Below are 24,814 nucleotides of genomic sequence, written 5' to 3' on the forward strand. Positions count from 1 at the left end.
GGCGCTCCTCTTACAAAAAGTGCTCACTGTTTCTCTGTGCGAACCTTTCCTGTGTGCCTACTGTTCCTCTATGAACACTATTCCTCGGAGCCCACGGTTTCTCTGAACCTAATTTTCCTCCGTGCCTACTGCATCATTTTCTTAATTTTTTTTTAAATTGAATACCGCAGATACTAATTTTGCTTATGAAGGGATACCAATCCTGCAGTGAAAAAAAAAAAACGTAGAAATCTAGGTCGTTTAATATAGCTCTAAGGCTCGTTTGTTAGGCTTCTTTCCACCGTCCCGACTACTTTTAAAAAATAATAATAAATAAATAAATAAATAACAACAACAAGCCTGGATGGATTAATTACATATTGTTGCCGTTCTGCTGTACCCACTGTTCTTCTATTCCTACTCTTGTGCCCACTGTTCCTCTGTGCCTACTGTTCCTCTGTGCCTCTGTGCCTCTGTGCCCACTGTTCCTCTGTGCCCACTGTTCCTCTGTGCCTACTGTTCCTCTATGCCCACTGTTCCTCTGTGCCCACTGTTCCTCTGTGCCCACTGTTCCACTGTGCCTACTGTTCCTCTGTGCCCACTGTTCCTCTGTGCCCACTGTTCCTCTGTGCCCACTGTTCCTCTGTGCCCACTGTTCCTCTGTGCCTACTGTTCCTCTGTGCCTCTGTTCCTCTGTGCCCACTGTTCCCACTGTTCCTCTGTGCCCACTGTTCCTCTGTGCCCACTGTTCCTCTGTTCCCACTGTTCCTCTGTGCCCACTGTTCCTCTGTGCCCACTGTTCCTCTTTGCCCACTGTTCCTCTGTTCCTCTGTGCCCACTGGTCCTCTGTGCCTACTGTTCCTCTGTGCCTCTGTGCCTACTGTTCCTCTGTGCCCACTGTTCCTCTGTGCCCACTGTTCCTCTGTGCCCACTGTTCCTCTGTTCTTCTGTGCCTACTGTTCCTCTGTTCCTCTGTTCCTCTGTGCCCACTGTTCCTCAGTGCCCACTGTTCCTCAGTGCCCACTGTTCCTCTGTGCCTACTGTTCCTCTGTGCCTCTGTGCCTACTGTTCCTCTGTGCCTCTGTGCCTACTGTTCCTCTGTGCCCACTGTTCCTCTGTGCCCACTGTTCCTCTATTCCCACTGTTCCTCTGTGCCCACTGTTCCTCTGTTCCTCTGTGCTTACTGTTCCTCTGTGCCTCTGTTCCTCTGTGCCCACTGTTCCTCTGTGCCCACTGTTCCTCTGTTCTCACTGTTCCTTTGTGCCCAATGTTCCTCTGTTCCTCTGTGCCCAATGTTCCTCTGTTCCTCTGTTCCTCTCTTCCTCTGTGCCCACTGTTCCTCTGTGCCCACAGTTCCTCTGTTCCCACTGTTCCTCTGTGCCCACTGTTCCTCTGTTCCTTTGTTCCTCTGTGCCTACTGTTCCTCTATTCCCCTGTGCTAACTGTTACTCTGATGACGTCAGTCAGGTCGTCGTACACGAGCCATGAGCCCAAAGATGCCTCAATTGTGACCACAACGAGACCTACGGCTTTGCCGAGCATCAGACGCCTTCCATTCGACAAAATCTGCGAGATTTTGGGGTTTTCAACCGAGCAAATTGAAGAATATGTCTACAAATTTACGGGAGACGACAAGCAAGCAGGCGAAACACTTTGGCGACACATCAACAGCAACATGAACTTACTTTCGCTCTGTTATATCCCAATGAACAGCTTCATCGTGTGCTCAAGTCTGTTCCAAATATTGCAGTTCGAAAGTTCCGCGGGTGTTACCCTCCCCTCCAAATTAACCGAGATATACAATATTGCAGTGAAAGTGTTTTATTTCAGACACACTAAAGAATTCCGCGATACTGATTTCACTCGTGAACACTTTGAATCTGATGAATTGTCCTTAGATGTGGAGGAGAAATTCGAGAAACTAGGAAGAGTGGCGTTTGAAGGAATCAAAGAAGGAAAACTGATCCTTGAAGGAAACGAAGTGCGCGGAATGGAAGACAACGCGCTTTTTCACCGCTTACCCGATCGTAAAACCAGCGCGCTCAAACATGAACGACAATTCTGTTTCATTCATCTGACAATGCAAGAGTTTTTCGCTGCGAGGCACTTGGCAAACAACACGAGTGAAACAGAATTGAGGAACTTTGTTTCCGAGAACATCAAGAATGGTAAATGGCAGCTGGTTTTTCAGTTTCTGGCGGGACTAATGGAGGATAAAGTTCACCTACCGAGCGAAATCATCACTGACCTTCTTCCTGTGAAAACTGAAATGAAAGAAAGCGCCGACTACAACGAAGAGTGGACAGAGAATGAAGACAAAATGGTGACCTGCTGGCCGACTGAAGACGAACGGGATTTAGCGGTGACGTTTTTTAAATGTAGTAACGAAAGTGATAAGATGGAGTCGATAGTTCAGAGAAAACTTCAACAAATTAACTTTAATTTTGTAAATTTTATTCGTGGTCACCTCACAGCTGTTGATTGCTCTTCGTTAGTAAATGTAATTAAGAATGTTCAACAAATTTCACATTTAGATTTGAGTCACAATAACATAGGTCCATTAGGTTGTTTTGAGATTTGTAAATTGTTAAAATGTAAGGAATCTCAACTGAGCTGGTTAAACCTCAAACACAATCAATTGAAAGATGAAACAGCAAAGTATTTAACTGAAGCCTTCAACAACAACAGCTGTCAGCTACGCACGTTAGACCTCTCAGAAAATAACATCTCAGACATTGGAGCCCAGCACTTGGCTAAAGCCATCAACAACAACTGTCAGCTACGTACGTTAAACCTCTCACTAAATAACATCTCACACCTTGGAGCACAGCACTTGGCTGAAGCCATCAACGACAACAACAACTGTCAGCTACACACATTTAACCTCTACAGAAATAATATCGCAGACATTGGAGCACAGCACTTGGCTGATGCCATCAACAACAACAACTGTCAGCTACTTACATTAAACCTCTCAAGAAATAACATCTCAGACATTGGAGCACAGCACTTGGCTGAAGCCATCAACAAAAACTGTCAGCTATGCACGTTAGACCTCTCAATAAATAACATCTCATACATTGGAGCACAGCACTTGGCTGAAGCCATCAACAACAACAACTGTCAGCTATGCACATTAAACCTCGCATTCAATGACATCTCAGACATTGGAGCACAGCACTTGGCTGAAGCCATCAACAACAACAACTGTCAGCTACGCACATTAAACCTCGCATTCAATGACATCTCACACATTGGAGCACAGCACTTGGCTGAAGCCATCAACAACAACAACAACTGTCAGCTACGCATGTTAAACCTCTCATTCAATAACATCTCAGACATTGGAGCACAGCACTTGGCTGAAGCCATCAACAACAACAACAACTGTCAGCTACACACATTAAACCTCGCATTCAATGACATCTCTCACATTGGAGCACAGCACTTGGCTGAAGCCATAAACGATAGCAACTGTCAGCTACGCATGTTAAACCTTGAAGAAAATAACATCTCAGACATTGGAGCACAGCACTTGGCTGAAGCCATCAACAACAACAACTGTCAGCTACGCACGTTAAACCTCACAGCAAATAACATCTCAGACATTGGAGCACAGCACTTGGCTGAAGCCATCAACAACAACAACTGTCAGCTACGCACATTAAACCTCTCACACAATAAAAACATCACAAAAGCAGGTAGACGACATGTACATAATTTATTAAGCAAGAGTCAGTCTAAGTGTGAGCTAATTCTTTAGGTCTCAGAAATTCCAAGAAAAAACTGAAAAAAAAATGATTAGAACAACTTACTATTCAAAATAACTTTGAGGTAACCAGCTCAATGACAATTACAACCCAATAAATTAGAGACGTGACTGACAGCAAAGTGAGTGTTGGATGCGCTTGAGGCAGCGAGATTATTTGAACCGGATTGAAATGAAAAATGAACCAATGAAGATGTTTATTGAAAACAGAAGATGTCAAACTTTTTTTAGTAACGAACCAATAACATTGAAGTAAAAACACAAGGCTTCCTGCAGAGAAAACAAAAATACCTCAGACCTCTCAGGAAACTTTGTCATTTTATGATTGGTTAGTTTCGATCCTAAATTCACTGCATGCTCATGTATGTTCTTATCGCTTTTGTCTGTCGTAAGGAATAAGTTTTCTGCTGCGTGTACTGAAGCTTGTTCGGAGATTATAAGCGGATCAAATAAGTTAATACAATGCATATTGCTGGGTACAATACATTTGTTTTATTTGTTTTAATTTTTTTTGCGTGGAAGCGATCCGGTTCAAGTAGTTTCATACTTTCTAATAGTGAAATCGTAACCAAATTGTAAATTGACTTGTCGTGCTTGAAAAAGAGCCTTTTTTAATAGGTTTGTGGTGTAAGATTTATCTCATATAATAAAAACATTTTTTGCGGTTTTCGCCGTTGTCGTAAATATTGACTATTTCTGTACACATTTAGGGCCTGTTTCTCATCTGATTTGATGAAATGTTAATATTAGTTGGACTACGAAATCTGATGAAGTACTAGACTCAGACAGTTAAGGCTTTAGCTTACAAGTTCTTGTAAATAGAGTCAGAACTCCCAAAGTTATCAACGAATAAATTTTTTAAGCCAATTAAAACTTGAGTTGTCATATATCTATTCCTTTGGTTAGACCTAACTTGAAAGCTGTGGAGAGGGGTGGGGAAGCAGAGGGGGGAGGTGTAACCTTCTAAATATCAGACTGGAACAAAATAAATTTACAAGAGAGACATGCCTCCATTCCTCTATAGAAACACTTATCACTTACTCTTAACCCACAGAGTCCCAATATATGACTGTTAACTCTCCTCTTTACCTGTTGCAAATTAGTAATGAGAATTTGGAGATAGATCAAGATAACCACTTTTGCTTGCAAAGTTTGTGTATTCTGATTACCTGTTTGCGGCATAATGTATGCATAATGTAGATTCTAATTTGTATCCCAAACCAACAGTAAATATCTTATTCCCTTGAATAAGCATCCATAATCCTACCCCAAATAAGTTCCCACCCCCTTAATAGGCCGTAATATCAAGCAAATGTGCCCCCTCCTCCCTCACTCACCAAAGTAGCAGGGATACAAAGGAAACCTGTTTCTATTGCCACTTAATGTATAACTTGCTTTAACTGAAGTAGAATCAGTAATTTTCTTAATAAGCAACCCCCCTCCAATAAACGAGGGGGGGGGGGCCTTTCCCTCCAATAAGTGCCCCTCCTTGAGACCAGTATTTTGAATAAGTTTACAAGCATTTATTCCAGGAAATGCAGTATTTTAGTTAGTGTAAAATGTCAACAACATGAAATAAATGTCACATTTTTATATCTTGAATAAGTTCCTGGCCACTTATGTAGAATTTTGGTCAAAATTAATGGAGTAGGACACGAAATAACCTTTTTTTTTTTCAAGCAAGATTTACAGAATCAGTTAACCTTGGTGTAAAAAGTAAAAAAAAAAAAAATTAAAGGAAAGAAAATTATCAGAGATACAGATGAAATCCACCTGTACAAACTCTGTCTGAAAAACCAATCTTTTCTTTAATTTCATCACAATGTTTGTTACAGAATAACCATGTGTGTACTTTGAAACTGGAAATTATGTATTAAGGTTCAGTTCATCATTTCCTCAAAAAACTATTTACCCTTTAACTCTTAAAATTCATCAAAAATAAATTTCTTCTTTCAAAACAATTCATTCACTAAGCAGAAAGGTAATGACAGTGAGGCTAAGAGAAAGAATAAAACATCAGAAACTACCGATAAATCCTCGAAAAAATTTGGAATCGAGGGCCTCTATTCTTCCCACAATGCAACGAGGGCTGCCAGAGAGAGGGAGAGAGTGATCATGGCGGATGATAAGGTTCCAGAAAGGTTCGAGTTGCTAGAGCAAACAATTGAACAGTTTGTAGAAACAACACGTCAAATAGGAATCATTGTCAGTGATTTTCAACCTGGAAGTCAAGGTGTTCTTAATCAGAAAATGTAAGCGACCTATCTTCGAGCGTTCTATGTATAATTTCGGGATGGATACAAAACCGTGATCGCTTGAAATGAAAGCGAAAACTTGGATAAAATATATGCTGAAATATGAATGTTCGTCTCCTTCTGTAAATGTTAACATTGGGATTTCGTCAGTCGCCTTAAGGAGTGCTAATTTATCATGAGTCATCTTGCCAAACAGCAGATCGGAATTTATAATTAGACACAGATGCCTTCTTCAATTCCAGTGGCCTATCCACGTCTTACTAGTTTAAACTGTTTTTTGTTTTGTTTCAGAAACTCGATGATAGACAACATGAGGGAAATAGAGAAATGTAAAGCACACGTTCAAGATGTAGAGGTTCCGCTGGAAGTATTTGAGTGAGTGCATTGCTGTTGATTTCCATGTAAACTTATCATTACAACTGGTCATTATAACCGAGACCAAGCAATCATTAAAAGTCAAGTATGCCACGAACATTATACTATTTTTATCCGCAGCATTACAAAAGAATGCATAGAAACATTTTCACTGCGTTTTCAGGTTGCAAAGTGTAACATAACTGTTAAAAAAATTGTATTAAACCGTATTTCCTGAAGTAAGTGCCCAGGCGCTAGTCAAAATTTCGGCTCAAAAGAGGGGTGCTTATTGGAAGGAGGACGCTTAATCAAGGGAGCGCTTGTTAAAATTTTCCTTTCAATGAAATGAAACTTTATTTTGGCCTCGAAAAACTACAAAATTGTCCACGTAGATGTAAAGTCGATATGGTGGTGTTCAGATCGAGCTATCATTCATCACAGAGCTTTCAATAAGACCCCGGCGCTCGCCAGAGTTCTGGGGATATTCTGTTGTAAATCACTGGGTATACTTGGCCACATCTAAGTCAAATTTACAGAACAAAATTTTAAAAAATCAGTAACGTAGAAAGTAAGAGGCAATTTGGTATTTTTTGGAGCATTGATCTAATCTATTTTCCAATTTCTGTGGTCTTTGATTTTTAGATTCATTCTTTCACTGGCAATTTTTTTTTCTGCTCGTTCACGTTTTTCATAAACTTAGATGTACACATTGTCAGTTACCTAAAAAAAATTCTCAAACAATTTTGCGTTGAACTAAAATCCCCAAATATTTTTTGACAAATAAAACAACAGCAGAGGCACAGGTAATTCACATTTGGAACTTTTTTCAAAGATGTTAAGTTTCCATTAAAAAATGCTTAACCGAGGCATTACAAAGACACCCATTGAATGTTTAGTGTCTGACCTTTTTATCAAAATAAGCTTGCTGTAAAAAGCAAAGAAGACCATGGTCTTAAAATTATTGGTTAGTGGGAACATGGTTAAGTGACTTTTTGTGATTTTTCATAAAGCATGCTGAAGCTCAATTGTTTATGATCTTGTGTTAAACATGAGCTGTTGGAACAGTTAGAATTCATTGGCTGAATGATTTCATTCAATTATCTTATGTGAACATTAGTGGCTGATGCATTAGTGATGAAACACTTCTGCAAATGAGAATACTCCAAGGGTTTTTCCAATAAATAAAACCTATGGAGTTCATTGCTGTATATCTTTAATTTCACTCAATCACAAAATATGCATTCTGTATTTCAAGGCAGAAGACACAGAGGGGGCATTTCAAATTAAAGCAGAAGAAGACTCTGTTAACAAAGATCATGGCATTAGAATGCAAATAGTTAAAGAAACTGTGAGTCGAAAAGTGATGTACAAATGGAAGACAATAGAATCTGGCTTGGCCAGGTGAAGAAAGGTTTAGATCACAACATCAAAATTTGAGAAAATGTGTACACAGAAATTTGACAGACACAATACGTTATCTTGTATTGTTTTTGTAGACTGCCTTTTTCAAGTGTTTAGTCTGTTTAGAATTATATGATGTTGGATGGTTACCCTCATTTTGGCTCCTTCTGTGACTTTTTGGAAGCTTTCAAGTAAACACCTCAAGAGCTTTTCAAGTTCATTCAGTTGACTTTTGCCTTTATAAACAAGTTTTGATAAAAATTGATTGATATTGTCTTATCATATACCACATTTTCAGCAAAAGAAGAGAATTGGGTTTCCAAGAACATACTGACTCAAATTTTGGTCACCAGTAACCATATGTCTCTGCAGAGGACTTTTGTGTGAAACCCCTGCAGCAGGTTTCCATGTCAGCAAATGAAAGATTTTGATTAGAAATAAAACAATCGGTCAAACAATTGTTACAAAGAGACAAATATTTATGATCATTTGCCAAAGTTTAACACCAAAAACTCTGTTTGAAGCCAGTCTATGTGGAATAGAATTAATGGCTTATGGAAGGGAAATCACTTTTCAAAGTATTCTCAACAAATGCTTTACTGAGGTAGCCACCTGTTTCAAATCTTATCAAAAGCACTGCGTCATCAACTGTTTTCTACAAAACCATCCCAATAAATCTATTATCTTATAAATTACTGGTCCTGGAGGACAAGGAAATAGTCTAGCTGTTCCTGGTTAATTTATGGTATTAACTGAACAGGGTAATAGGAAAAAAAAATTAAAGGACAGATAACGCACATAAAGGAACTCTGTAAGCATTAGGAGATAAAAATAATTGAAAGAGAAAGTATTCTCCTTTGCTGATTTTGCTGTAATTGAAACAGAAAAAAAGTCAGATTAAGTGGCAATAGAACTGTTTTCCTCATACTCCCACTATCTACATATAAGATAGTGACTAAGGAGGAGGGGGGATACTTATTCTAGAAGGGGGAGTTTGATGTTATAGCATATAGGGTTGGGCACTTATCAGTGGAAGTACAGTATGTTTGGAGCCCAGTGCTCCGTTCATAGGCTGATAAACCAGCAATTCATTTTTTTTTTAGATACTGGAGCTCATTATACCTTTGATTCAAACTTAGTAAACCGTGGTGCTATATTTTCTGATAATAGGTACATAGATCAGGGAAGAAATCCTCAGCTGTATACTAAAGACTGTCTTGAGAAAGCACTAGAAAAAAATCAGCAAGTGAATGGCAAAATAGATGCTTACAAGGTGAGTTTTCCTTTCCTGATAATCTTTGTGGGTTATCAACAGCAAGTTAATAATGGTTGGGAAACTTTTGTAGCAAAAACAAATTGGCACCATGTAAAAACACTATAAATGAGCTTCAGAGGAAAGGAGGACTACAGGGAAGGCTACTTTGCCGGAATATTCTGAACTGAGGTGAAATTCTTTGAAATTCTGAAAGATATGTGAGGAAAATGCAGTTCACCTGACTTAACACGAGAAAGGTTAGAAGCATTGCAGAAAACCTCTTCCATTTTTCTAAATTTGAGTTACAATTTTTCTCTTCCTCTTGTATTCATGCATGGCATTCATGATTTCACAAATTGGCCAATCACATCAAAGGAATTTAACCTTGACATTTTTCATGTATTTTTAGTTTGTTTTCATGGAGTTTAAGTTGTTTTTTAGCTTCTGTTTGCGTAAATTTGTCACTGCTTTGTTTGGAATTTAAAGAAGTTTCAGAGTTTTTAATTTAGTCAAATGTTGAGGTTCATTTAATAAATTTAATACATAGTCTTTGAAAGCATCATGGGAAGATTACCTCTGAGTTTCACTCACTGTCAATGCTTGTTTTCAACAAAACTACCATGCACTGCATTGTAAGCATTTACTGAAACCATATGCTTGTTTTGTTGTGTACCACTATTGGAGTAAATGATGATGACTTTTTCCCCATTTAAACAGAACTTCAAGTCACTTCTTGTTGACGAACTTTCAAAGCATTTTCCCAAGGAAATTGATGAATACCAGAACATCAAAGAGCGGCAGATGAAGACATGATTCTGGATTGAGATTCTATTTTATTAGAATGTAACCAGTTTGTAAATAATTATGTAAATAAAATCCTGGTTGGCAGCTAAACCTCCTCTGTCTCTATGGCCTATATGCTTGTCAAGGCTGTTTACTAGTTTGGAGCCCATCGGCAAAGAAAGGTCTTTTAAAGTTTTTTTGACCACAAGTCATGCCTGTCACAATTAAAAGGTTTACACCCACATGTGATTCCTGTCACATTCCTTGATGCAGTTATTGTGCAGCTTCTTCAATTAAAAATTTTTATTCCCAACTAGAGATTTCAATATAAATTTTATCATGATAACTATTTCAGACAACTTCATTGTTACTGTTGATAGAAAAGCTGCTCTGTATGTATCCTACAACAACAAGCACATTTCCTTTATTACTTAACAACATTCTTTGCCAGGGGGGTGATGTAATGCATCATGGTGTTTTGAAGACATTTAGAAACAAAATAATGCATCCATCAAAAATGCTAAAAGACAGACACTATAGTTGCTAGCCTCATAAAGTACCATTCTAATCTATGCAAGATGAATTAACATTAAAGAGATGTCTTGACAGGGTTTTTGTTCATAATGTCAGCTGGCTGAGGGAACCACTCAGAGTTGTAGAGTGACAATTATTTTCTTCAAAATGAGGAAGAAGTACCCTTAAGAAGAGAAAGAAGTCCAGATAATACCCATAGAAAAGCGGTTTAGGCTCTCCATTCATTACATACAATTAGTACAGGAATCCATAAAGAGCAAGAAAAAGAAGTTCCAGACCAGACAGATTCAATACATTATCAACTTGGTTAATGTAACCAAATTATCCGGTTAATGAAATACCTGTATTAAATAAATTTAAGCAGTGTTGCTCTGATATCACAGAACACTAACACAGTTTGAAGCATGGTCAATATTTATAACTTCACTTAATTATTTTCAACTTATGGCAGAATAAGATTCTGTTGTTTGAGTCTCCTTCAAAGAGGCCTTCGATGTACATGCCACAGAGGGCTATTTTCATCTGTATGACACCCTCCAAGCAGCATACTGTATTCCTTACATTTCTGTTTCCTCCTTTGAATAGTCTTGGCCTGATACTTCACTCCACATTTTTTCCCATGAATGGAGCTGACCACCATCAATAATTCAAATCTTAGTGACACACTTTAATCAGCTAGAAGTAGTAGATGACGAGGAACACTCACAAAAGGCCTGTGGAAATATGGTAGCTTGTTCAAGTCCTTGTTTTGCTTGTTCAAGTTCTGAGTTTAATCTGCTTGTTGCTTGCTCAAACTCTGCATTGAGCCTACTTGTAGCTTGTTCAATGTTAGCAGCCAAGTCTTGAACCTCTTTGTTAATTTTTGTTATAACCATCTCCATAGCTTCTCTTCCCTGAAGAAAAAAATTAAATTCTTGTATCACACATTAAAACATACCAGTAAATTTTATTTTTTTTAACAATCATTACAAATATATTTAAGGAATATTTACTTTTGATTTGTTATCCATACCTTTGATGCATTACTGGCCATTGTATTTTTGATAAGACTTTCACAGTAGTCTTTGAAACTAACTCCAAAAACCTTGATTACAGCATCTTGTGTAAGTCTGGTTCTAGAAAATTAAAATTAATAGAATAAATTAAACCAAACCTTTCACTGATTGAATTAAGCAGTACTATTCATTAATAGCTCTTCCTTGAAAATAGGCTTATCCTCTAGGATGACCCTCAATGATAAGAATGATGATGATAAATGCTGAAGGGAAACTGAAATTCTTCAAAGGAACCCAAGAGGATATTATAAAGATTACTTCAAGGCGAAAAAATACATTCCTCTTTGACTCACTTGTTAACTTCTTGGTCTTGAGTATAAGTTACTGTCTCATCTACATCCGCCCAGCCTGACAGTGTTACATTCCTACTAGTCATTGTCATTGTCTTTTTAACTGGATCAACAACAGAGTGTTCATAGGCATAACAGAGGTTATCAACTCCAATCATGTTACAAACCCATGAAGGTAAAAATCCCTCAGTGCCTACAAGTCTAGTAGTGTGTAATTGTCCTTGTTCATCAACATGTCTCTCCAGAACATCCATAGTTTTCACATTAGGATTGAGATCATTAGGATACTTTCTCCATACTGCTTGAGTGACACGATCCCAGCAGTGACTTTGAGAAAAAAATAATAACATTAGTTACTACCATGAGAATGCTGAAGATGCAAATAATTAATTTTTTTACCAAAGCCTCTAAGAGAGTCTGACACCTAAGTACTGAGGTTAACTTGTATGTCAAAGTCACTCTGTTGCAAATCATTGACTGTGATTATGTGTACTTTTTAGAACTAAACCTTTCCATGGGTGCTATTTCAAATGAAATTTCTCTTCTCTTTAGCTCTTGGTTTAGTTTACCTTCACAAGGAAAGCAATTTCACATCTTAAATCAGTGACAATCTAAGCATCTACTTGGAACTTTCGTTTGAAGCTGGTTTAGAATCTTTGGATCTCATATCATGAAATTAAGTTAATTTTTGAACACATTTTAATAAGATAAAACATTTATGATTTCCAGAGAATTCCTTACGCATGAGAGGTTTTGATGAAACAGATTTCCCAACAGAATGCAGGAAAAAAAACAACAATTCAATTCTAGCATTAAGCATTGTTTAGTGATTAAGTATTGCTTCAGAGACACCTGTGTTGATCTAAATGAGAATATTTAGATGAACATTCTTAGCTAGGAATTATTAAATTAATTATTACAGTCATCCCTGGGAAGCTTGTTGGTTATATAACATTGCTAGTAATGAGGAAGTAACAAAATAGCCACTAAGGATAACCCTAGTCAGTCTGATTAATTGCAAACAAAGTAGAAACGCAACCTTCTGACACACTTTTATTGTAATTCTAGCATATGTCTCACCCCTACCAAGCAGTCAAACTGTTGTATAACATGGGAAGAGAAAGTTTGACTAGTGCATGAAGCTACCTCTCAGTCTTGTCTTTAAGTGATGGTTCAGCCACACCAAGTGGAGTGCAACAAACAAAATGTTGACTGAAAATGTCCGATATCGGAGCTAAGGCTTAAGAATTAATGAACAACCAAACAAACCATGTTAAGCCTAGTTCAGACACTGTACTTCAGCTGCACCAAATCAAATTCCTCGATAGGCTGACCTAATTTAGGTAATCCTGGCTGAATTGAGTAAAATGCTGAACTAGTTCAGACACTCAACTTTATTTGGCCAAAATTAATTAATCAAAGACAATTAATATTCTGTCATTGGTTTAGCATACAATTAAAAACATGGCAGACACCATGGATTTCAGAAGCAATCTGCAAGCAAGAGACTTTCTTCTACTCAAAATGCTGGAAAACAGTGTGAAAGGAAGAAGAAGAATGCAAACCATCTTAGCCTATTTTGCAGCCAGAAGAAGATAAGTGATAACCGTCTCATCATACTTCACATGAACTTAATTTGTTGAATTTGATTCCGCTCAGCTGAAGAACGGCGTCTGAACTAGACCCTAACTACAATCATTGTGATGAATGATATAGTTTCACAAGTTCAGAGGCTGTCTCCATACTTAAAACGTCCAGTATTATGAACATTGACTAAGACAAAGTCGAACTCAAACATATCATAAAATCTACTTCCCCAGTTTTTTCACTAAAGGGTTCCCAATACACAGAACAACTTCACATGTCGATGGTTACGTAATGGGGAGGGACTGAAGTGTTGGCTGCAGCGTTATTTACTTTCTCATGCCAACTCAGCGGAGAAAAAAAATTGAACACCTAAGCCTTGAGCAACGATGTCTGGCCTATGGAGGAGAGAAAGTGATGTTTCACGGTAAACTTAGCACGATTGCAATCAAGTCAAGTTTTACGTTACTATAAACATTTAAGAGGGCACTTGTTTGTACATGCATGGTTGAATTTTCAAACGAAAGAAAAGTTTCAAACCCACTAAACCATAAATCAAGGAATAAGAATTTCTACTTTAAGTTTAAAGCAAAAAGGCCTCAGTTGTTTGATTACAAAATGGACATGATGTGGAGTACGTTTCCGACATCACACGTGAGTTTCAATTTATAGCACGTGAATGTATGGGGACTTCAGAAATCGACACACATTTTTTAGCTTAAAGTTGATGAAAAAGGAACAAAATGGTTTATAACTCACTTGAAAATATGTTCTGAAGACCAAAATTTCATAGCTCAAGATCAAATGTTATAGAGAGTGTCTCACCGCTGAAATAACATACAACAAGTCTAAAGTTTACCACTGACTTCACGTCATGTGCAGTGAACAAAGTCCGATCTTACGCAACTGTACGATTTGATTGGTCAAAGAAGATTATGCAATTAGGATATGCGGATGACGCAACAAGATGACAGGAAAATTTTGGAAAACCGAAGTGCATCGTGGGACATGTTAAACTTACATGAGCGTCATAAAGCTACAGCAGATATCCGCTGTCTTAGATTCAAGATGGCGGCCTTCAAACCGTGTACCGTTCTTCACACTGCCCTAGGGTCAAATTTTCGTTCTTTCCTTTGACTAAGTTTCATTTTTTCCCGTTATAAATTATGGATGACTATGGAGAAGATGTTGGATGGGATGAAGCAGCTGTAGGTTGAGAGTTTCTCTTTTCCGAAGGCCTCATTTAATATGTCCTACTTCACGACTTGGTAAACTGGCTTACTTATTAAACGTACATTTTCCTTTTTTTATTGTTTAGCTGAGTCCGTCCGATGAAAAAAGGGACAATGAAGTTGTTATACAAGAATGTATGCAAAACTTTGCTACAAAAGACTTTATCATGGAACCGGAAATTTTCAACAATATCAGGAGGTCAGCATCTACGAGGCTTAGATTGGTTATTTCGTTAAGACAAGGTTCAAAACAAACGAATTTTTTAAGCAACACAGCTACGTTCGAAAATTGGTAGCTTATTCAGAGCTCAGTGTAAATGAGGAAAAGAGTTGATGAGAGACAAACAGCAGTTGCGGTTGTTAGGGAAGTTGTTGCGGTATACTATTGTTTCTTACAATTTTAATTCCTCTACTGCCCGCTCTCCATTTACAGTGGGAAAACAAGCTGGGAGCCTAGACCAGCCTTGAATATTAGAAAACATGAGTTACATAACTCTGATAAATTGCAGCACTAAAAAGCTAGACTAAATGTTATGATAACATTACAAGTGGTATATTACTGCCAAAATTTATCCCCATTATTTTCCTTTTTGGACAAGATTTGTCTATCACAGGTAACACCCCAGAATGTTGATATATTTCTCTGTTTATACTATATGGGAAGACAGGCACTATGCTAGTTGAGTGTCTTTTCTTAACAAGGTTAACCCTTATATTTTTGGTGATAAAGGCAGTGGGCCCAATGATAAAACTACATTGATATGTTACTATGTTTCCCTGGTTATACTCAATGGGAAGACAGGCACTGTACTAGTTAATTGTCTTGTCTTGACAAGGTCTACAGTAACTTCTTTGTTGATTAAGGCAGTGGGCCTTATGATCAAGTCATGTTTCAGATGTCCAGATCCTGGTATGTTGTCCATCTCTATTGTTCTCTATTGTGTTCTTAATGTGTAACTTGTAACTTCAAAAATAAATGTAAATATTATATTGTAGATATTACCAGGCAGGAGGGATCCATGAAGAAATGGCAAAGATGTTATCTGAAAATTATACTGGAATTGCTCAGAGTACAAATCTCATAGCTAACTGGTTGATTGTAACAGGTAAGGTAATTGTATGATACTACAATGTTGTATTGTGAGATCATGATTTGTCTTTGACCATAATCACATAAAAGTGAAGTATACATTACTGCTTAACAATGATTTCCAAATATTCTCTGATTTTGTATTAATACCATGTGAAACTAAACTGATAAACTTTCTAGAGTTTGAGAACCACTTGAGGTCCAAGTGAAACATGCTGTTCAAACAGGCATACTATTATTAATGGCATTTTACAAAGAATTTTAAAGTTTACATATTGAGGTTGTGTTGGCATCATCACACATGTCATTAATATTTACTAAGCCAGAGAACATTTCATTTCCCATGGGTTTGATAAAAAAAATAGGATCGCTAACTTTAACTGTTATTTTCACAGGAGCTAAAGTGACAGATGTTGAACAAATGGTTGAAAATCATCTGGAAACCCTAATTATCAAACACTTTGATCCAAAAAAGGCTGACTCAATTTTTTCTGCAGAGGGAGAGGTAAGGAAAAAGCTAGCTGTAGAATACCTGTTTGATGCTCTTCATAGCAGAAAAATCCAAACCTCTTAGTCCATCACATTTACCACTTGGTTATGTTACTGGTGAAAATGGAATTCAGGTCGTAGAATTCACCTAGTGGATGTCCACTGATTGGATGATGTTCCATTATATTGAATTTTCTCTTGTTCTGTTGGCAGACACCTTCCTGGCTAGAAGACATGATTGTTCACCAGACATGGCGTTCAATGTTTTATAAGCTGGCAGAGCACTATCCTGACTGCCTGATGCTCAATTTTACTATCAAGGTTTGATAACTTTTTCATTTTCATCAAACTCAGTTTAAAAGTTTTTGTACTAAATTTTTTCTGTGCTGAACTATAAACAATTAGTGCTCTTTATCTCACCTATCTTTGTATTGCAGTGTAAGGTAGAGTATATTGTTGATTTTTGGAACTGTAAAGTATTATTTTTTATAGGTAAAATTAACGACACTGAGTATGTCAATGATGGAAGAAACAAATTATTAAAAAAAGACCAATCTCAATTGATATTAATAAATTGGCCTCCTTTAGATGATGTGTATGGTAATAGAAAAAATTGGTGAAATTTACTTTCAGTCAAGATAAATAATAATTTCGATTTTGATTAAAAGTATGATTAGTCCATTTAAAGCCACAGTACAAAATGAACATTTTTAGAAAAAACGATTTTCTCCTAGAAATATATCAAAGGGTTAAAACAAAACCTCTCAGATTACTCTGGAGGTTGTTATCTACTGTTTGTTATATTAATAACTCTGTGTTCAGTCATTTTGAAAACATTTCTGCACAAATGAAAATTCTCCTAAATTCACTCACTGCCAATATCATGTCTTTTTGCAGCTGATTTCTGATGCAGGATATCAGGGTGAGATTAGAAGTGTCTCTACAGCCTGCCATCAAATTGAGGTGTTTTCCCGAGTGCTCAAGACTTCAGCTTGTTCTTTTCTGGAAGAAGGAGAAATGACAATGGAAAACAACCTGCCAGAATTTTCTGTATGTTGAAATATAATTTCTGACTGGTTTTGTGAAACATCATAGCCTTCAATACATGATGCTCTGTAGTTATAAATTTTGTATGGATTACTTTCCAGAGGATGGTATGTTATGGACAGCACACCTACCTGTATGCACAGTGCTTGTTAAATCACATCGCACAAAACACAGAAGGAGGATCAAAACTTCAAAGACTAGGTCAAGAGCTTCAAAATCGGGCAGTTCAAAGGTGATTTTAATCATTAAGGCTCAGTGTTAGGCGCAGTGTGGTTGATATAGGATGAGTGACTGAAAACATATCAACACTTTTTATCTCATCTCCACCAACTGAGAAGCTGGAACAGGTTTTGAGTTAACCCTTTAACCCCTAAGGGTGACTAGCATCTATTTTCTCCTTACATTATCAGCCCTGAATCAAACATTCAAGGTCATGAGAATAATGGAAATGATCAATAAGTACAGGAGCTCTTGGTTGTTAAACAAAATCTCTTTGTCAGCGCGATAGGAAGTGTATAGAAAACAGTTTGGAGAATATAGATACTGATCTTAGGTTGTAAAGGGTTGATGTTTGCTGGTACCTCTCTTTTGTGTGGGAGATACAGTGGCTTAATGGTTAGAGTGCTGGACTCCAGGGCCCAGTTGTTCGAAGGCCGATTAGTGCTAACCCAGGGTTAAATTTTAATCTGGGTTTCCTTATTCCTTTACTCAAAAGCCTTTTTGGGATAATTTTCAGTGTTTTATTTAAAGTGTCAAATAGTCATACTCTAGACTAAAAGAATTCGACTGAATTTCCTTTTACAGCTTTTAGACCTGAAATCAGATTTCACACTAACCCTGGATTATCTTAACCCAGCTTTGAACAACCCGGCCCAGGAGTATAAATGGATACCAGCAAATTATGAGGGAGCCAGATGAAATGCTGGGGGTGACCTTGTGAGGGACTGGTATCTCATTCCTGGGGCAGGGGAAAGTAGTAATAATACTCCTAGTTGCTTCGCACTAAGGAAACCAGGATAAGTTCCAACTGCATGGGCCACTTGGCTGCAGACTTGATGTATCTACCTCTCTTTTAATTTACCACTTACAGTTTACAATTTGAATTAATTTAGTCCTGTTTTTGGTGCTGTACTAAAAGCACTTTTTAATCTTTTTACAGTGGACATGAAGTCACAGAGATCACTCTATCATTAAATGGTGCTGCAGCTTTTCCCAGAGCAAATTCTGCCCTCTCTTCCATGTTAGGAAAAAATTCTCTTAATCCTGGAGATATCACTGTGGTAAGCTGACAGAAAATAGCAGAGTATATGATAAAGGGCAATGATAATAGGTATGATTTGAATACCTGTATTAGTGTGTGTTTTATCATCAAGGCCTAGTTTTATTTTTTTTAACAAAAATTTTTACCATTTGGGAATTTTTATCATCTTTGAGAGTTTTCTCACTTTGTACACTGTGGGTCAAGTACTATTTATTTTTTAGCAATATCATGTTTTAATAAATTTGTTTATTGTTCTATCAGTCCTTATTTATCATTATTTTTATAATTGTTATTATGATTATTAATTTGGGTTTCTTAAATTTGATCATGCATACTTTAATTGTTTTTCACTTAATTTTAGGTGATTTGAATGTAGTAATTTAACGTGGAGCTGTAGTTATTTAACACAGAGCTGTGTGGAAAGTTTTCTTTGTCTGTAAATTAATTTGTTTATTCATTCACTTATTCATATGTTTTATGTATCCTCTTGTCTCTTTTACCTTGACACAGCTATACAAGTTATATAGTAGTTCTCAGGCTCCTCCCTGTGCACTCATCAGAATTCCACAGTTTTTAGGTGAGGAAAAATTCATTTTCTTTATCATGTTTTCCTTCCAAGATGTTAAGTATATGCAATTCCAAGAAAGTAATTCTAAGACATTTGCAGTGGACAGAGGGGTAATGGGAAATGTTAGTTTGATCAGTTTTGTACAAGGATGGCTAAAGGTCACCAGTTCCAACAGCACTTATGGTTTAATTGATCATGGTCAGAAAATATACCACTTATTGGAAATCATTTTAATGCTGGAATTTATATCAGTCTTTATGTGGTATGGTGGTGAAGGGTGTGAGGCTGGAAGAAACAGTGGTAACTGTACTATCTTGCAAGTGAGTGTAGTGCTATCAAGGGCTACAGCTTAGACATACTTGGCCCAAAATGCATGCAATTTGCAAAGAAGCTGGCGCCAAGTGGACTGACAGCTGGTGGGTTTTTTGCCATCTATCAGCTTCTAATGACAACCCACAGTCGCAGCTGAGCAGCGCAACAAAAGTGACTTATTGGTTTTACACAAATCAGAACATTTCGTTGTCCTAAAAAGCTTCACTTGACTTTGATGATGAAAACTTCCCTTCAAGTTGTCACAAACAATTATCCTTTTCAGTGACAATCTAGTTATCACATACCAGTGCAGCTGCTTGATATAAATTTGATTTCATACAATATTCCTTTTTTTCTAGAACTTCTTTTGGAAGCATTGTTCAAACCTGGACAGCACTTGAATCCAGAACACAAGTTTAAATATGTTTACCTGTTGGCATATGCTGCATCTGTCCATGAAACCTGGGTTGAGGTATTTCCATATTTCACTATTTTTCAGGGAATTTTTAAAGCATTGTGTTGAAACTAATCCAAGATAAAATTGATTTTGTTTTGCTATGCTGTTTGACCTCCTCCTGAGGCAATCTAAGAGCAAACACCATTGGTGAATGGTATTTTCTTTCACTGCATTTTCAGACAGATAACTTGGTTACACTTTGAATAAGCAGAGTAAATCTCCTTGAATCTAATTTCTTGCAAACCTGCTTCTTTAGCCTGAAATGGGAAAGATTTTGGTCACTAACTTTGTCAGTCATATCATTCCATTGAGGTTACAGCTACCTCATCACATAACGATAATTTGTTACATTTGTTTGTTTGTTTCTTTTTCTTTTGATTTGTAGAGTGAGCGAACAATGCTTAATAGAGATGAGCTCAAAACAACTTCTCAGGCCCTGGATAAAATTCACTCTCTGTGTGTACAGGAGACAAAGAAAGGCTCGCAGCTGCTCGCAGAAGTGGGTGTCCTGTTCCAATGTATCAGGTAAGAGCCCAACTATTTCCAGATTTCTGAGAGTAAGTTACACTTTAAAAACAAATCATCCTCATGCAGTGTTTTCTTGCTTCTGTAGGTTTCCTGTAGTTGCTATGGGTTTGTTAAAGTGGGTTGACTGCACCGTATGTGATCCATCATTCTTCAAGTTGCTCACAGACTCAACACCAGTCCACCTGGCTTTATTAGATGAGGTATGAGATAATCAGGTAGCTGCGAAACCAAGATAAACCTCTTACATTACCACGTGACTACTTCCCAGCCCCCGTTCACTTTCCTCCTTAATTTCAATCCTCTTTTCACGTCTCGTAGATCAGCTCCTGTCATGCTCTTCAACATCGCTTGGTTCTCAATGTACTGATCCGTTTGTTTGAGTCTCCAACGCCACTGGACACTTTAGTAGAGGTAGGAATCATTCAATCGAAGTTATCTTTTTGCCAAATCATGAAGATACATGTACATCTGCACACATGCCAAGGTAACTGCACTTCCAGAGCTTATCCTGGTTACCGAAGCATGAAGCAACTAGTATATGGATTATTACTCCTCATTCATGATTGGAGTTCCCCTCTCGCCCCCTCCCCTTCCCCTGAGGCATTTCCTAGGGTTCCTTTGATGGTGCGCTGGTGTCTTAGCGGATTTGGACCATTGTGGTTCAGTTTGGACCCCAAAAGAGAACAGAACAGTGGGGTCCAAATCCGCTGGGGTCCAAATCCGCTGGAGGTCCAAATCTGCTGTGCCACTAGCACTCATTTATACAGGGTTTCCACGTGTCCTGGAAAACCTGGAAAATCCGGTCATTTTTATTTTGACATTTTCCAGGACTGGAAGTCCGGTCATTTTTATTTTGACATTTTCCAGGACTGGAAGGTCTTGAAAAAAGACTGCAGGTTCTGGAAAGTCCTGGAAATGTGGCTAACTCGAGCAATAAAGATTTCAGAATTTACTTTATAGGAAATATATGTAGAACGTAGGGAGAACTTATTTTGAAATCTTGGGAATGAAAGGCTGTGAGGTGAAATTTGGAGTCTTGGAAAAATTAATCTGCTTCCTGGAAAAGTCCTTAAAACTTGTTTCTGAAAAAGGGTGCGAATCCTGTTTATACTTCTGGGTAGAGAGAGACTGTTAGAGAAATATGTGTTACCCAAGGAAAAAATAACAAAATAACCCGGTTTGGACTCAAATAAAGAACTTCTGCACCAGATTCTAGCACAATAGCCATAAGGCTTAAACAGCCCCCACCACACCGATGTGCATGGCCATTTTACAGTCGCCCTATGTAAACTTTGACCTTACCAATGTTATCCAAAAACTAACATATCTGTTCACTTCAATATAAATTTATGATATTTAATATTTTGTGCATCCACTATATTCGAATTCTCATCGTGAGAGACGTCACCACCATGTTGCCTTTCTGCATTTCAAAGCCAGCTTCTGAGACACTCGAGGGAAAGGAATCCTCGAACGTTTTACTTGCTCTTTTCTTTGGTTTGGCCGGCGGGAATTTGTAGCAGTCACACTGTTCTGGTCTTTGGTTTTAGTTTCAAACATGTATGGTGCTTTGCACTTTTTCGGCGTCTCCCTCGTTGGGTTTATACCCACAAAGTTTGGATTTGGACAGGACCCATCGACATTTGAAGGAAGCGCGAATGTTTCATTTTCTTGCTGACTGAGAAGTGGAGATGTGATCAGGGAGGAAGTCAAAAAGTCTCTCTCAGTTACTCCTTCTTCTGAAGCTCCTAGTTCGTGGTCTTTTTTCCCTTCCTCGAATAGCCCTTTTGAGTTAGATTGATTCACTGCATGCATTGTCATCCGAGGCATCTGTGTTTCGTTGTCTGCTGTTGCTATCACCGCAGTCAAATGCGACTTTTCCTCAGGTTTATTTGATTTACCATGTCTTGGATTGTTCAATCGTATTGATGCCTCTGCATTTCCCTTGCCCCTGTTAGAGGCTTCATATTTCGTTTCTGTCATTTTTTCAGATAGCACTTCACGGTTCGTGCCAGTTTTGCTTTCATTAAGAAAATTGTCGTCAAAGATTTTCCGTTTTCCCGATTCCTGTTCGTTTTCTTTTCTTGTGCAAGGAAATCTTTGGTCGTTTGAATTTGCTTTTGATATTATTGCATGGCTGTCATGAACGTCTGATTCAGTTTCGTTGTTCGAACAATTAATACGATAACTTGCAGTAGAACTTTGGTGTAGTATATCGTCGTCCGGTTTTGTGTCGTAGATGTTGTACTTTGTTATCCTCTGTTTTCTCGCCAACCCAGGCCTTTGCATGCATGATATCTCGTTCTCTTGTACCACCTTCTCTACGCTCTGTTTGTCTTTGTTTTTTCCTCGGCCTTCAACTGGCAGTGTTCCCTGGCATTCACTTGTTTTCTTGAAGTAACCAGGATAGTCCGTACTCTCTTCAGACCTGTAAAATTCTTTGTCTACAACGTAATCTATACTTTTTACAAGCGAATAAAAATCTTTGCCGTCAAAGCAATCTGTACTCTCTTCTAACCTACTAATTTCTCCTTCACTTCTCCGCTTGTTTTGCTGACACGAGGAGTTTGTTTCTTGAGGTAGCTGACATATTAATTGTGCTTTATCTGGAAGATAATTTTCTGCCAATTCCTGCTTAGTCCACTCCTCGCCTTCAAAATGTTTTTGCAATCCGTGAAGCAACAGGCAGCACAGTCCGTGTAAAGAACGAAGGACGAGATTCCACAAACAACAAATGAGATATTCAATGAAAGCATAAACGAGAAAAGGAGCTAAAAACGTAATTGCCACTGCAAGATCTGAAACGTTTTTTCTTCCGCTGGACCGATCCATGGGCTTTGAAAACTGAAGGTTTTTGATTGTGACGTCAGTTAGTAAATTCCCGCGCGCTCTTCGGAGAAAGTGCAGTTGCACGTGGTGTTTGCGAAGCTGCATCGCGCGCGCATAAACGAGTGCTTTCTCTTTATTGAGGCAATTAATTATAGTCAATTTGAGTTAACTCCGCTCAACGATTGCTTCGCACTAACCAGGTCAGATCGAGGGAGGGCCATAGCGAAGAATGGGGCATGAAAAAGCTGAGTCTTTGTATTCTAAATACTTTAGCCGCTAAATGTAAGTTGACCAGGACTTACGCAAACTTGCTTAAAGTAACGCACACGTTCCTCATTGCTCAGTAGTGTTCCTTGCTAGTGGAGAAATAAATATGATGATTTTCTTTTTTCGATAATTACATTTTTCTTTTGTTGTTCGTTGTTTAAGCTTGAGTTCAAGAAAACAGTCCTGGATCGAATGATTCATCTCTTGAGCCGAGGATATGTTATACCCGTGATAAGCTACATTAACAGCTGTTTGGAAAAGCAGAACACGGATAACTCTCTCATAAGACATTTCGTGACTGAGGTAAATAAAGGTACACTGAACTAAATCGCTAAGGCATGAAATGCTTACCAAATATGGGTGAGTTGAGTTGGAGTTATAACAACAGGTCTGTTCTTTAAAAGGCCTTTATTTATTTATTTGTTTGTATTGAGAAGATTGCCCAAAACTCGTTGCAATATTTTTTTTTCTCTCACCAGGTTCTAGAAATGATTGCTCCTCCATACTCGACCGAGTTCGTCCAGCTTTTCCTTCCCATCGTCCGTAATGAGGAGATCACAGGGAGGCTGCGCAGTGCTGATCACTCTGATGACGTGTCGTTATTTTTAGGTGAGACGTTGTTATCAATTTTTTTACTCACATAGAAGCAGCCTTAACTTATCGCTGGATTAGAGCATTCTAGCTCAAGTGATCAAGTCTCCGATTAAACGTAAACCAAGGTTTTTAGCCGCGTTTTAAGGAACACTGACAGAAGCATGTCTAGCTGTGGTTTTATGTTATAATTTTTCACCTTCTTTCATAGGTCACTGTGCTCAGCAGGCTTAAGTCTCCGGTTCATTGGTGTCGATATTGTCGTGCGGATAAGAGACGTTGGACCAGCTCTGTCCACTTCAACCGGATTACACTAAAATGCGCATAGGTTTACACTTAACTAAGCTGACCAGAGAGAGTTAGAGAAAGCTATGCTATCTTTTGTGTATTTAAAACCAAATAGAAGACGTTAAATTTGTAAATAATAATGATAAAAAACATCAGTGCAAAACAAATGGATGTCTCCCTATCCTTGATTAGTGATTTCGAGAAAAAATTATGAAATAGCACGTATAGACAAAAAATAAAACTTTTATTTAGACAAAAGTTCATCATTGTAGTCTTTGAATTGTTTTAGCGTGGAAGCCGGCTGAACCAGAAAAATACATCTACAAGGAACTACGACCAAACGTTGGATGGCCAGCGTTTTTAGGAAGGAAGAGAAGTTGGTGTGACATGTTACACAGTGATCTCTTGTCACGCAAGCGATCACAAAAATCGCTTTGACTAATTAAGTTTGATTACATTGTATTCACCCTGTTAAATTTTCTTTTCCACAAAGTCTCTAAACAGGTACGAGGTACCATTTGTATTTTTTTTTTTAGCTTGATAGTCCACAGTCTACATGAGTTAAAGTTGACTCGTCTCCCACAGTCTCTTATTTA

At 37.9% G+C, this 24,814-nt stretch overlaps 4 protein-coding genes across 5 annotated transcripts in view; 3 read left to right on the plus strand and 1 right to left on the minus strand.

Moving 5' to 3' along the window:
* LOC131774497 (mediator of RNA polymerase II transcription subunit 10-like) overlaps positions 1-9,907 on the plus strand; it is a 31,760-nt gene extending 21,853 nt beyond the window's left edge. Inside the window, exons 1-4 of one of the 2 annotated variants that reach the window (XM_059090532.2) lie at positions 5,840-6,000; positions 6,295-6,378; positions 8,929-9,031; positions 9,731-9,907. In XM_059090532.2, coding sequence (XP_058946515.1) covers positions 5,864-6,000; positions 6,295-6,378; positions 8,929-9,031; positions 9,731-9,826 — 420 coding nt within the window. In that variant the 5' untranslated portion in view covers positions 5,840-5,863 and the 3' untranslated portion in view covers positions 9,827-9,907. Of the gene's footprint in view, positions 1-5,839; positions 6,001-6,294; positions 6,379-8,928; positions 9,032-9,730 lie in introns of those variants that run through there. The other variant, XM_059090533.2, reaches the window with a different exon arrangement.
* Positions 1,477-4,570, plus strand: LOC131774493 (protein NLRC3-like). Its single transcript, XM_066163984.1, has one exon. It carries the CDS (start codon positions 1,655-1,657, stop codon positions 3,740-3,742), a length of 2,088 nt encoding a protein of 695 aa, XP_066020081.1. The 5' UTR covers positions 1,477-1,654; the 3' UTR covers positions 3,743-4,570.
* Positions 9,827-14,204, minus strand: LOC131774495 (PRELI domain containing protein 3B). Its single transcript, XM_059090531.2, has 4 exons — positions 14,019-14,204; positions 11,679-12,002; positions 11,343-11,445; positions 9,827-11,223 (listed from the first exon to the last, which is right to left on the minus strand). The coding sequence occupies exons 1-4, from the start codon at positions 14,048-14,050 to the stop codon at positions 11,002-11,004; spliced, it is 681 nt and encodes a 226-aa protein (XP_058946514.1). The 5' UTR covers positions 14,051-14,204; the 3' UTR covers positions 9,827-11,001.
* Positions 14,205-14,279: 75 nt separating this feature from the next.
* Positions 14,280-24,487, plus strand: LOC131774494 (negative elongation factor D). Its single transcript, XM_059090530.2, has 16 exons — positions 14,280-14,467; positions 14,578-14,690; positions 15,488-15,597; positions 15,977-16,086; positions 16,284-16,391; positions 16,968-17,120; positions 17,219-17,349; positions 18,277-18,397; positions 18,889-18,955; positions 19,618-19,730; positions 20,101-20,240; positions 20,329-20,443; positions 20,562-20,654; positions 23,502-23,642; positions 23,819-23,948; positions 24,142-24,487. The coding sequence occupies exons 1-16, from the start codon at positions 14,426-14,428 to the stop codon at positions 24,162-24,164; spliced, it is 1,710 nt and encodes a 569-aa protein (XP_058946513.2). The 5' UTR covers positions 14,280-14,425; the 3' UTR covers positions 24,165-24,487.
* The last annotated feature ends 327 nt before the right edge of the window (positions 24,488-24,814 follow it).

Source organism: Pocillopora verrucosa, chromosome 3 (genome assembly GCF_036669915.1).
Source record: "Pocillopora verrucosa isolate sample1 chromosome 3, ASM3666991v2, whole genome shotgun sequence".
Lineage (NCBI taxonomy): Eukaryota > Metazoa > Cnidaria > Anthozoa > Scleractinia > Pocilloporidae > Pocillopora > Pocillopora verrucosa.